This window comes from Chelonoidis abingdonii, chromosome 7 (assembly GCF_003597395.2).
Source record: "Chelonoidis abingdonii isolate Lonesome George chromosome 7, CheloAbing_2.0, whole genome shotgun sequence".
NCBI lineage: Eukaryota > Metazoa > Chordata > Testudines > Testudinidae > Chelonoidis > Chelonoidis abingdonii.
The window spans coordinates 111813502-111826212 of NC_133775.1; the positions used below are offsets into that span (position 1 = coordinate 111813502).

The 12711-nt window shown below is 43.8% G+C and overlaps 1 protein-coding gene across 1 annotated transcript in view; it reads left to right on the forward strand.

The window, feature by feature from the left end:
• Window positions 1–1191: 1191 nt before the first annotated feature.
• Window positions 1192–12711, forward strand: part of KDM3B (lysine demethylase 3B) — a 121076-nt gene continuing 109556 nt past the window's right edge. The window contains exon 1 of the mRNA XM_032786128.2: window positions 1192–1497. Within this exon, the coding sequence (XP_032642019.1) occupies window positions 1327–1497 (171 nt within the window). The 5' untranslated portion in view covers window positions 1192–1326. The remainder of the gene's footprint in view (window positions 1498–12711) is intronic.

The following is a 12711-nucleotide window of genomic DNA, read 5'->3' on the forward strand; positions in this document are numbered from 1 at the left end:
GTACTGATGGCTTCACTTTTCCATATAACATAAAAAGATTAGAGAAAAATGGTGGCCATCTTTACTGAGGTCAGCTTGTAATTTCAATCCTGTTGAAGTGATGGGAAAAATGGGCATTTTGATTAAGGCCAAAAATTGTAGGTATGGGTGGTAGAAATTGTCGATCATAACAAATGCATCTAAAACTGCGAGACTTGTGATAAAATTGCAACAGTTGGCAACTCCTGGTGTTTGCTGATGATGGAACTAGCATAAAGAAATGTTTCTCATACGTTCATAGCCCCAGGGACATCAGCTATCAGTGCCACCACAGTTGTTTTGGTGCTATAGCCTAGGTCTTGTGTACACTGGAAAGGGTTTGGCAGTAAAACTATACCATACAGCAAATGTTCCTAGTGGAGCTGCACCTTAGACTAGCAAGACTTATTTTGCTTACTGTAGTTCCTAGAACAAAGTATACGATGCCATCAGAACAACTTTTGTGATGATATAACTATGTCTACACTACGGCTTTTGGCAGCACACTTAGGGTGTGTAAGGATGTGTGACTTTTTTCACACCCCTGACATAGGTGTGCCAGCCAAGTGCAGACCAGGCCCCAGGTTGCCTGTCAGAATTTTGCGATGAAGGCTGCACTTCCCGGCCCTTGTTGCTTTGCCTGACAGAAAACTCCGAATAGCAGGAGCTCCCCAGAGCCATGTCCGTTGCATCCCTCAGAGGCGTGAGCTAAGCCACAGCAGGAGTTTCCTAGGAGCTGCCAGACTGGGTCAGACCACAGGTCCATCTAGCCCAGTGTCCTGTCTTCCGGCAGTGGCCAGTGCCAGGTGCCCCAGTGGGAATGAACAGGACAGGTAGCCATCCAGTGATCCATGCCCCGTCGCCCATTCCCAGCTTCTGGCAAAGAGGCCAGGGACACATCCCTGCCCATCCTGGCTAATAACCATTGATTGACCTTCCTCCCTGAATTGATCTAGTTCTTCTCCCAGCCCCTGCGCTGCCCAGGTGTGCCCCGCGCAGCAGCCCGAGGCAAGCTAGGCTCACGGGCAGCCTCAGTCTGCCAGTCAGAAGGAAAGAGCGCCGCAGTGCACGCCGGGACTTGGAGGGAAGTGAGGCTGGTGAGGTGCCTGCTGGGAGCGGATCTGGCTAATGCGGGGCATGCTGGGAGTAGAGAAGGAAGGGGGAGCTAATGCTAGCGCGGTGTGTGCCGGGATCGGGGCGGGCCGTGCTCGCACTCAGAGGCCCAGCGCGGGGCGGCCGCTCGCTCGCTCGGTGTCTCGAGGCGGCGGCGACCGTTGGGGCGGCACCGGAGGCTCCTACCCGGAGGGGATGGCGGATGCGGCGGCTTCCCCAGTGGGGAAGCGGCTCCTGCTGCTCCTGGCGGCCAGTCCCGGCGAGGCTGAAGCGGTGGGGCTGGAGCCGGGGCCTGCCCTGCCCTCTCGGGCTTGGCGGAGCGGCACCGTGCGAGCCATGAGCGGAGCGGTGCCCCAGGACCTGGCGGTGAGACCCGGCGGGGGAAGCTTTGGGGAAGCCCGGGGCGTAGACGGGAGGGCTTAGGCGAGCGGGACGGCGCTGGCAGGGGGCTCCCGGCGGGGCCTAGTCTTCTCTCCGCCTCCCACTGGGCCTGTGCGCTGCGGGGGGGAAGGGAACAGTTGGGGCGTGTTGTCCCCCCTCCCCTCGTGGGCTGGGGCCGTTCTTCCCGCGGCGCTGGGTGATGCCTCGGGCTGTTAAACTACCCCCGCCTCGTTAACGGTCTGGGGTGTTTCACGCAGCGCCCTGTTAAGGGCATTTTGCGCCTACCCCGTCCAGTGTTGCTAGGAACATTGCGGTTGTTCGGTGTATCAGCCTCTCTTAGTTTGTTTACAGCGTTATGTTTCACTTTCACTGTAGTTGGGCGCTAGCTCAGTTCTGCTGGATTTGAGTCTGGCAGAAATATCTGGGAAGGTTTAACCCAAACTGTTTCTATGTGGATTAGATAAGCAAGCTTTTTTCTAAACGAGCCTTACTTTGTGGTTTTATACAATGAGGCTCTGCAGAGCTGAAATGAATTTCATTGCTGCTACTATCAAAGAGGTAGCCGTGTTAGTCTTGATCTGTAAAAGCAGCAAAGAGTCCTGTGGCACCTTGTAGACTAACAGACATATTGGAGCATGAGCTTTCGTGGGCGAGTACCCACTTTGTCGGATGCATCCGACGAAGTAAGTATTCACCCATGAAAGCTCATGCTCCAAAACGTCTGTTAGTCTATAAGGTGCCACAGGACTCTTTGCTGATATTGCTGCTACTGTTTTCCAAAGATCATATGTAGCCTTAAACATCACTTAACATCTTAACTTTGAAATACAATCTGACCACTTGAAAATAGTGTATTGTGTACCCACATGACATTGACTTAAGACACTTGCATTGAAGTTCCCCACTCACTCTGTACATACATGTCCGTAAGTGTGAGGAGTCTGACCACAGTGGGATGGCATGGCTGAATATAGGAGTGATTCCAATGTTTTAGTCATCTCATTTGGGTAAAAATGTGTCTATTTGGTGGAGGAGTTTGGCTAATAAGGTACCTGTAAAATCTACAACTGCAATATTTGTGAGAAATTAATTTAGAAATGGGAGGTTTCTGATTATCTGCTAGGGTGGGGGGAGGGGTCTATGGATTTACGCATTGCAATACTGAGGCATCGAGGTCCCTAGAAAATCACAGGAACAATTCCATAATCCATAAAGCTGAGTTAGGCTCTTAGGCATTCTGTACAATTTATGGGAAGAGCTAGGTGTCCAAGAACACAATCCATAAAAACAATTATTCTAGGCACGGAGCCACCTGAGCTAGCCAGTTGGAGGTGCCAAGGAGCAGGGTGTGTGCTAAGCCTTACCCGTCCCTCAGAAATAGGTGCCTAAGGCCAGGTTGCAGGAAGGCACCTAGCTATTCTTGCTGATCTGTAAATGGGAAGGAACCTGCCACATGGAGTCAAGTAGGTTAGATGCATAATGCTTTTCTTGCAGAAATGAGTTAAGCACTTGCCTTTCTCCACACACATGGGGAGGGAGCTGGTGGTGCCAACTATATAACTTTTACCCCAGTGGTTAGAGTACATGTCTGGGATGTGGGAGATCCAAATTCAATTATTCCCCCCTCTGCCAGAGGGGAAGAAGTGATTTGAACAGGGGTTTCTCTTCTTTCCCTCTGGCATAGAAGGAGGGAATTAAACCTGGATGACCTAGACAAGTGCTCTAAGCACTGAGCTGGAAGTATTAATGTCAGCAACTTTACCACTATTATCATTTCCTCTGGGCAGCTTTTGAATGGGACCCAATCTGTTAGGCGTGCTTAGAGGTTGCTATCAGATCGGGCCCTGTGTGCAGGTTAGGCAGCGAGACACCTGTCTTCTTTTGGTTCATGATTTGCTCTGGGACTTCGGTGGGAGATAGGTGTCCAGATGCCTGAGCAAGGCAGCATTGTACATGCTCAGAGGCAAAAAGTTAGCCATTGAGGGAACTTTTACCCTGAAATCTTTGTCATTGAATCAGTTTAAGTGCCTGTGAGGTTCAGTGTGAGTTTTGTGGATTGCAGTGGAACCAAATCTGGGACTTAAGTGCCTAAATACCTTTGTGGGTTGCACCCTTAGTGTCTAGGTGCATAAAACCTTGTTAAATGATACATGTTTTTGCTAGAAAGGAATTCAGGTTTATTAGCATAGGCAGCATGTAGCAGATCCCTGTCACTTGGAAGCTTTAGACCCAATCTGGAGAAACAGAATTGTTTCTAATTCTGCAATACCAGAGACTGTATTCTGCTTTCAGCTTGAGGAGTTCTTACACCATACAATACCTTTATGTACCTTCTTTTGTATGTTGTCGTCTTCTGAAGTTCACCGTAACAGAGTTGAGTGAATTTGTAGGCATGCTTCTCCTAAAAAGCATCTCTAATGTTTGCATTTGACCAATTTTTGTCCACAGGTACTGGGAGCACATTTTGGAAGGCCTTTGGTAACTCAGCCCATAAGGTGAAAAATCAAACCAAAATCTGAGGACAAATATCTTTTCCTTCAGTGCTCTATATCATAGCACCTATGTACATCCAACTTTTTCTCCCTTTATATTTCTTCTTGTCCCTGCCCCTTTGCCAGTGATGTCAGGCTTGATAATCCTTTACTCTCCTTTCATAAGTATTTATCTTCTTCCAAGCTGACTGTGGAACATCCTTCTTGAACCTGTTCAAGCTACCTCCCTTGCCGTAGTCTTTGGTGGCAGGGAATTTCTTCTTTCATATTACCTATAAAAAGTGTGAGGGATGCTAGTATACATTTAGGAACAAAGAATGTAGGCCATACTTGCATTCCAGAGATGCTGTTCTGGGAAGCTGAGACTCTGAAAAAGATTTGAGGGTCATCATGGATAATCAGTCCATTTGTCCACACCATCATACTGGGAGTTCATTTTTATCTAATGTTGACCCTAGGGTGCATAAATAAGGGAATCTCAAAAAGGAGTAGAGAGGTTATTTTAACTCTGTATTTGGTACTGGTGTAACCACTGTTGTAATACTGTGTGCAGATCTGGTGCCCACAATTTAAGACGAATGTGTTGATAAATTGGTGAGGGTTCAGTTGAGAGCCACAAGAATGATCAGAGAATTAGAAAAGATTTCTTGCAGTGATAGACTCAAGGAACTTAATCTATTTAGATTAACAAAGGTTAAGGGGTGACTTGATTACAGTTTGTAAGTACTTATCCAGAGAACAACTATTTAATAATGGGCTCTTCAGTCTAGCAGAGAAAGGTATAACATGATCCAAAGGCTGAAAGTTGAACCTAGACAAATTCAGGCTGGAAATGAGGTGTAAATTTTTAACGGTGAGAGTAATTAACCATTGGAACAATTAACACTGGTCATGGTTTGACAATATTTAAATCAAGATTGGATGTTTTTCGAAGAGTTTTAAGAATTATTTTGCAGAAGTTCTATGGTCTGTGCTATGCAGGAGGTCAGACTAGATGATCACAATGGTCACTTCTGGCCATAGAATCTATGAAACTTAAATGGGGTTAGCATCCTTTTTTATTTGCTAATGTGTCCAAGTCTTACTGATTCCTCCTCCCCCCCTTTTGATGCTGACCACTCGTGTCAATTTTTGGATTGTGTGCTATTTAGGGTAGATGCTTTTTTTGAGGTTTCAGGCATATGTCTGGACACTTGGAAGATAAAAAAGATAACAAGTGGAATGACCTGATTTTTTTCTGACTTGAATACAGTCATTGGGCATCTAGAACAGGTGCTAGGTATTTGCATTTCAGGATAAACATAAACCAAATGCAGATGATGTGATTTTTAAGTCAGGTTCTGGACTGTGTAAGCACTGGGCCCAGTATGTTAATATACAAGTTCTTCGACTGTTTCAAGTTGCTTTAATTGTAAACTAACTCTTAAGGAATGATTGCTATAGTGCATTATCTGCTCTACAGGCCCATCTCCCAAAAGCAGGAACCCAGCCTTTGCTGGGAATACTTTTTAAGAGGGGAAGAGTTTCAGGGCTGTTCTTTCTGACCAATTTATGGAAGAATAGTTTTGTTACTGTATCTGTCATTGTTCTTCAGAGTTTTTGGAGGGCTGAGATTCCAACAGCTTTCTTTTTTTCTGGTGAGGAGGATGTGACCTCTTTAAGTGATGCTGGTCTCAGCTCATGCCAGCCTTAATTTTATACAGGTTTTATACAATATTGAGTTAGTGCTTGCACCCCTATTTTAACATCATCTTGGTGCAAGGTTTTGCCACTGAGTTTTTGGAATCTCAGAATCACTACATGGAGGAAGATTTTCACCAAGTATCCTGGTTAGCTACTGCTATCATGGTGCAATGGTGCAGCATCTGGTGGTGTAATTGTGTAGCATTTGTTTGATTTTTGGTTTGTTGGGCAACCTGCTTCCCTGCCTGCTAGCAGTCTGAGTAGGAACTTTTGTGAAATCATAGCCCTTGGTATCAGCCTGCTCAAGAGTTCTGTAGGTGTTGCAGCTCTCATCCTGTTTTCCTCCATCGCCAAATCTTGCATGATTGCTTTCTCACTAGCACTTATTTATTCCAGAGCCTTGGATAGCAGCATAATAGGAACTGTCACAACTAGGAACACTGTAATGGTTGGGTTGTCTACTGTGGTTGTTGGTTGCGCATTGTTCTTGAGAAAAGGTTCCATCACCTCTGTTTTGGAGTTTGGTTTCTCGTGCCCGGGGCTTGTGGTGATACAGAAATGAAGCCTGGTCGCGCACATACTAACTTATACATAGTTACAGTTTAAACTCCCTTTCTGTTATAAAGCTAACTTTTTCCCCTGTCCTCTGACCTTGCTAAAGTTTAACCATTTTTCCTGAAAGCTTGTTTCTCAAGGATAGTTTTTCTGTGAAGTTTGAGGGAAATTGGACAAGGTGTTTCAGAGGGTATGTCTGCACTATGGGATTATTCCAATTTTACAGAAATCGATTTTTTTGGAAACAGATTGTATAAAGTCAAGTGCACATGGCCATGCTAAGCACATTAATTCAGCGGTGTGCGTCCATTTACCAAGGCTGTCGTCAACTTCCGGAGCGTTGCACTGTGGGTAGCTATCCCATAGTTCCTGCAGTCTCCCCTGCCCATTGGAATTCTGGGTTGAAATCCCAGTGCTTGATGGGGCCAAAAATTTGTCATGGGTCGTAATGGGTAAATGTCATCAGTCAATCCTCCCTTCGTGAAAGCAACAGCGGACAGTCATTTCGCACCCTTTTCTCTGGATTGCCCTGGCAGATGCCATCGCACGGCAACCGTGGAGCCCATTCCGCCCTTTTTTCACTGTCGCCATATGTCTACTGGATGCTGTTGACAGATGCATTACAGCAGTGCTACACAGCAGCATCCCCTGGCCTTTTGCAAGTTAGCAAAGACAGTTACCATCCCTACTGTACCGTCTGCTGCTTTACAAGTTGGCAATGATGGTTACCAGTCATACGGTACCATCTGCTGCTGTCATGGGTGCTCCTGGCCGGCCTCGGTGAGGTCAGTTGGGGGCGCCTGGACAAAAATCGGATTGACTCCCTAGGTCATTCTCTTCTTTAAGTTTTGTCTAATGGAGAGTCAGTCCTGCCTAGAATATCAGGCAAGCCTACTAAAGAACCAAAGAGGCAAACGGCCGCTCTGGTCAGAGCCCCAGACATCCCGCAGAAATGATGAGCTGCATGCCATTCTAGGGAGTGCCCCTGCAACAACGCCACCCGTTGCTTCTCTCCTCCCCCACCCCTCCTGGGCTACCATGTCAGTGATCCCCTCATTTGTGTGATGAAGTAATAAAGAATGCATGAAAAAGAAACAACACTGACTTTATTGCAAGCAGAGATCAAAGTGGGGAGGACGGTTGGCTTACAGTGAAGTAAAGTGAACCACCATTCTGCCCTTGCTCAGCCTATAGCTGAAAATGGGAATCTGTGACAAGCACTAGGATAGAAGCACAGGCAGGACTGAATCTCCATTTGTGTGTGGGCCTTTGGTTGACACTAGTAAAATACAAAATGTCCCAGGATATGTGTGTTGGGGGACAGTTCTAAACGGCAGCTTCATTTATTTTATTTGCAGCAAAATGTAGAGGTGTAAGTATCTGATTGTGAGCCCTGGTAGCAAAGAGTAGGCTGGGGTAGGCGTGGCTGCGCGGTGCTGCTGACTGGGAGAGCAGCCTGAGGCAGAAGCCTCCAGCTGCCATGATATTCCAGACAGGACTGAATCTCCATTAGACAAAACTTAAAGAAGAGAATGACCTGGATTCGTTCCCTTTTTTGCCCAGGCACCCCCGACTGACTTCACCGAGGCCACCCAGGAGCACCCATGGGATGATGATGACAGATACCAGTCATACTGTACCGTCTGCCGTCCGCAAAGCAAGGGGATGCTGCTGTGTAGCGCTGCAGCACCGCATCTGCCAGCAGCATCCAGTAGACATACGGTGGCATTGAAAAAAGGCGAAAAACAATTTTTTTCCCTTTGCTTTCATGGGAGGGCGGGGGGTAGGGGCTGATGACATACCCTGAACCACCCACAACAATGTTTTTGACCTTTCAGGCTTTGGGAGCTCAGCCTAGAATTCAAGTGGTTTTCAGAGAGTGCAGGATCTGTGGGATAGCTACAGTCATCAGTTGCCCCTCCCTCTGTGAGCGTCCATTTGATTCTTTGGCTTTCTGGTACGCTTGTCTCAGCTCCTTAAGTTTCACACAGCACTGTGTTGAGCCCCTGTTGTGGCCCCTGTCCGTCATGGCCTTGGAGATTTTTTCAAATATTTTTGGCATTTCGTCTTTTGGAACGGAGTTCTGATAGAACAGATTCATCTCCCCATACAGAGATCAGATTCAATGTCTCCCGTATGGTCCATGCTGGAGCTCTTTTTTGATTCTGGGACTGCACGGTCACCTGTGCTGATCAGTGCTCCACGCTGGGCAAACAGGAAATGAAATTCAAAAGTTTGCGAGGCTTTTCCTGTCTACCTGGCCAGTGCATCCCAGTTCAGAAATTCAAAATGGCAATACTGATTTCAGCGCTACTCCCCTCGTTGGAGAGGAGTACAGATATCGATATTAAGAGCCCTTTATATCGAAGTAAAGGGCTTCGTTGTGTGGATGGGTACAGGGTTAATTCGGTTTAACGCTGCTGAATTCGAGAGAAACTCGTAATGTAGACCAGGCCAGAGATTTGCAGGTTCCCCAAGAGCTCTTCTCATTTCTGGAAAATCTGCTAACTTACTAACAGCTTCCCTCTCAAACTGCTTGATCAAGAAATTCCAAATGTATTTTTGCTGAGCTGGCCATATTGAGGAATTTATTTCACTTTCTGCTGTTGGAGGAGAGTCTGATAAATTGAACAATAAATACTTAGTCCAGGGCATTGAAAGAGCTAGTGACAAGAGAGCTTAATTATGTCTGACTGTAAGCAACAGCAATACATAATAAACGTTTCTCCAAGTCAATCTGTGGCTCTGCTGTGGTTGTTTAACTCAAATTTAACAGCCCATCAACACTGAAAGTTGTCCATACCAGCTCTTGCATATTAAAATTCATAATCTTGCACATTACAAATATTCTTAAAAAAAAAAAAATCCAAGGCATGCTTTTTCAGAGTGTAGGCCACATCTTAATAACAAGATTGTCTTATGGACATTTTCCTTCTCAATGGCTGGAATGACATGGGGCACCAACCCTTAAATGTTATGCTCTTCAACCTCGGCACGTTGTTATTCAGTGGCAGAATACTGCCCTCCAGTATGGGCTCATTCGTCTTTCACAAAAATTATTGATGTATAGCTTAATTCTGTCGTGTATTATTTCAGGCACACTTAAATATACTCCTCTACCATGGTTACCGGTTCTCTGCAATATTGCTCAGCCCAGTGCTTGCAGAGAGGAAAGCATAGCTAAGCTTGTGACAAAATTGTGTGGTGTGCCATATCTACTCTTAAATAAAGACTTGTGTAATCCACCACATGGTCATCTGTCCTAACGTTGCCCATTGTGGTTAAGTTTACTGGGTGAGAGATTTACAGTAGAGGACGTGGTGAGCTTTAGAGTGTGCAGAGAAAGTGACAAATAACTCTTGTCAGACCCCACTCAACATCAATCTGGGTGTGATTTACTGCAAATGTGATGGAGCCTTGTTCACCAGTTTTGTACTGAACATGGAATTTGTGCTGAAGCAGAATTTCAGTGGCATCTTAGAGGCAGTCCACTATGTCAATGTGTCAAGTATCAGAGGGGTAGTTGTGTTAGTCTGGATCTGTGGGCAGCCACAAACCATGACACATTACTGAGAAGTGCAAATGACTCAACCTCCTGGAGGTCTTTGTCTCTTGACCGGATTGCATACACTAAATATTTATAGTGATCATGAAACCACCATGGTGGCAACTATAGAAATTAACATGAAAAATTAACATTAGAAAATTATTTAATATATTGCTCTGGGGTGAGCATAACCCTCACCCTTCCATTAAGATAATGGTAAGAGGCCATTAAGTTCCTTTATGGAACCAAAAAGCGAAAATAACAACAAGCCTCCACCCAAAACATAGGCACGTGTTACTTCCCAAAACAAAAGCACATGCAAGGGATGAGGGTGGATTTGATTTAAATCAAATTGATTTAAGTCACTAGTCAGGAAGACTCGATTTAATCATGGATTTCTACATAAAAGTGCATTCCTGTTGGTTGTTATAACCTTAATACATATTCTTCACAACTCTGAGATGTAGGTTTCATTTTTAGAAGGTACACATTATACATTTTAAAATGATTTATTTTGAAAAGTTTTCAGATTAGTTTTACAGCTGTATCAGAAAATGAATAATTGATTGCTTGGTTATTTCATTTACCAAAGGTAATTGGGGGTGAACTATCTTCTTCAATGATTTCATAAATATCTCCTGTGCAACAGGTGAATCATTAATTGTTGGAGGATTTTCTTGCCATGCTTTAGTAGAAGGAGAACATCACCAGGCAGACATTTAAATTGTTTTATTTAACTAAAACGATGTTATGTAGTCTGGGTTTTTTTTCTTCAACAGTAAACATAATATTTTTAACAAAACAAGCATATGAATTTTTGAATTTAGTTAAACATTCAAGTTTTTTAAAATCAGGTTTGTTTTTGGTAAAATTGTTTTTAACTAAAATAGTTAAATGAAATATTTGTTTTTAAAAAAACAAAAATTAAATTGACTATGTCAGCCAAAGCAGCAAAGAGTCCTGTGGCACCTTATAGACTGACAGAAATTTTGGAGCATGAGCTTTCGTGGGTGAATACCCACTTCATCGGAGTGGGTATTCACCCATGAAAGCTCATGCTCCAAAATGTCTGTTAGTCTGTAAAGTGCCACAGGACTCTTTGCTGCTTTTACAGATCCATACTACAACAGCTACCCCTCTGATATATGTCAGCTAGGTCAACATGAGAAACTTAAAACATTGGTTTCTGCAATTAACTCAGTTGTCTTCACCTTCATTTTCCTGTTTGTTCATAATCTGGAAAAGAAAATCAAGCTTTCCTGCTTTTTCAGGTCCCAAATGATTTGGAATGAATTAGTCCAAAGGAAGAAAATATTCTTTCTACACCAGCAGAAGAAGCTACTGCTGTTAAAAGTGAGATTATCACTTCAACAGTCTCTGAATCCAAGTGTTTGACTTCCTCCAGTTCACTGGTGTGACTTTCTTTAAAACATCATCAGCAAACATTTATTTCTTGAATGGTTCACCCTTAGCTCTGAAGTTTATTTTAGTTTTCATTATGGAGGGATGGTTGCTGGCTGTCCATGTCATAGCCAACTCCTCTTCTTCAGCAGTTAAGGTTTGACCCTGGTACCGAGTATTGAGACTATTTGCAAGAAAATGAGCTGGAGATAGTGCTTGTTCCATTAGCTGTTTTATTGCTGACGCTGTTGAAATTTGGAAGTAACTGAGTGAGATCTTAAAAAGAGAAATATGCATTTTGTTCAAGGCTACAGAAATAGGCTTCAAGGTACTCAGTATGTGTTCAACATTTCTGTTAAGCCCAATGTTGAGAACTTTGGCTTTGACAGTGCCATCTACTTTTTCACGATTTTGTTCACAAACTGTCAGATTAGGCCACTTCTTGATATAGTGCTCAAAACAGTCCACTATTGAGTTCCATCGCACATCTTGTGGGAGAGTTAGCTTGGTTGCTCCCACTTTTTTCAGAGCAACTGCTGCAAAGTGGTTGTTACGAACTATTTTGCAGTTTCAAGAACATTCACCTTTATTTCTGGAACAATGAAGTCTTTAGCTAGGAAGTGCATCAAATGAGCACTGGAACTGTATGTTGTTAGCTTGGGATGCTCTTCACACTCTCCTAAATTTCTTCTCATCTTGGATACATTTGCAGCATTGTCTGTGACCAAGCTGCATGCTAGACATTTGAATTTTTTTTCCACAGTTTGTTATAGCTTTTACTGCTGCTACTTGTAAGTATTCTGCTGTGTGCACATTTCCTGATGCATCAGTTGTTTCTGTAAGGAAGACATTCCCTTCTTCTGTTGTCACACAAGCACATTGTGGACATTGCGCCACCCATCAAGACTCAGGTTAACAATTTCACCCTCTTGATCTTTTTCACACTGCTCAATTTCTTTTTCATACACTTTATCCAGCAATTTGCCTGCAACATCTGCTCTGTTGAGTGGACTGTATCCTGGTCTTAATGATTGAACCATGTTAATGAAGTGTGGGTTCTCAATCATATGGAAAGGGGAGTTTGTTGCATAAACAAACTGGGCAATTTTTTCATCAATTACCTCTTTGTAATCTACTGGTTCTTATCACAAACTTGTCTGTGGTTGTTTCTGGATGATGGAGATTTTTTTTTTCTTTTTGCTACTGGTGATGTATTGTTGCTATGTGACATACATGATGTGACTGAAACACTATAATTGGCAGATAACTCTGAAATTATAGAAGATGATTGTGATCTTGAAGGTGGCTAGTCCTCAGAATCCTGTATGTTGAGGATGGATTCTCTTAATTAAATAACTAGATTGACTTATTTTGTTTGTTACCGCACTGCTCATTTAGTATTGCTCATTGCATTCACTGACGCCCAGTACTACTTTAAAGGTGAAATTGTAAAAGGAAGATCTTCCTATTTCAGCTATTTATTTTTTTATCACAATTGCATCTAAAATGATAGTACCATAG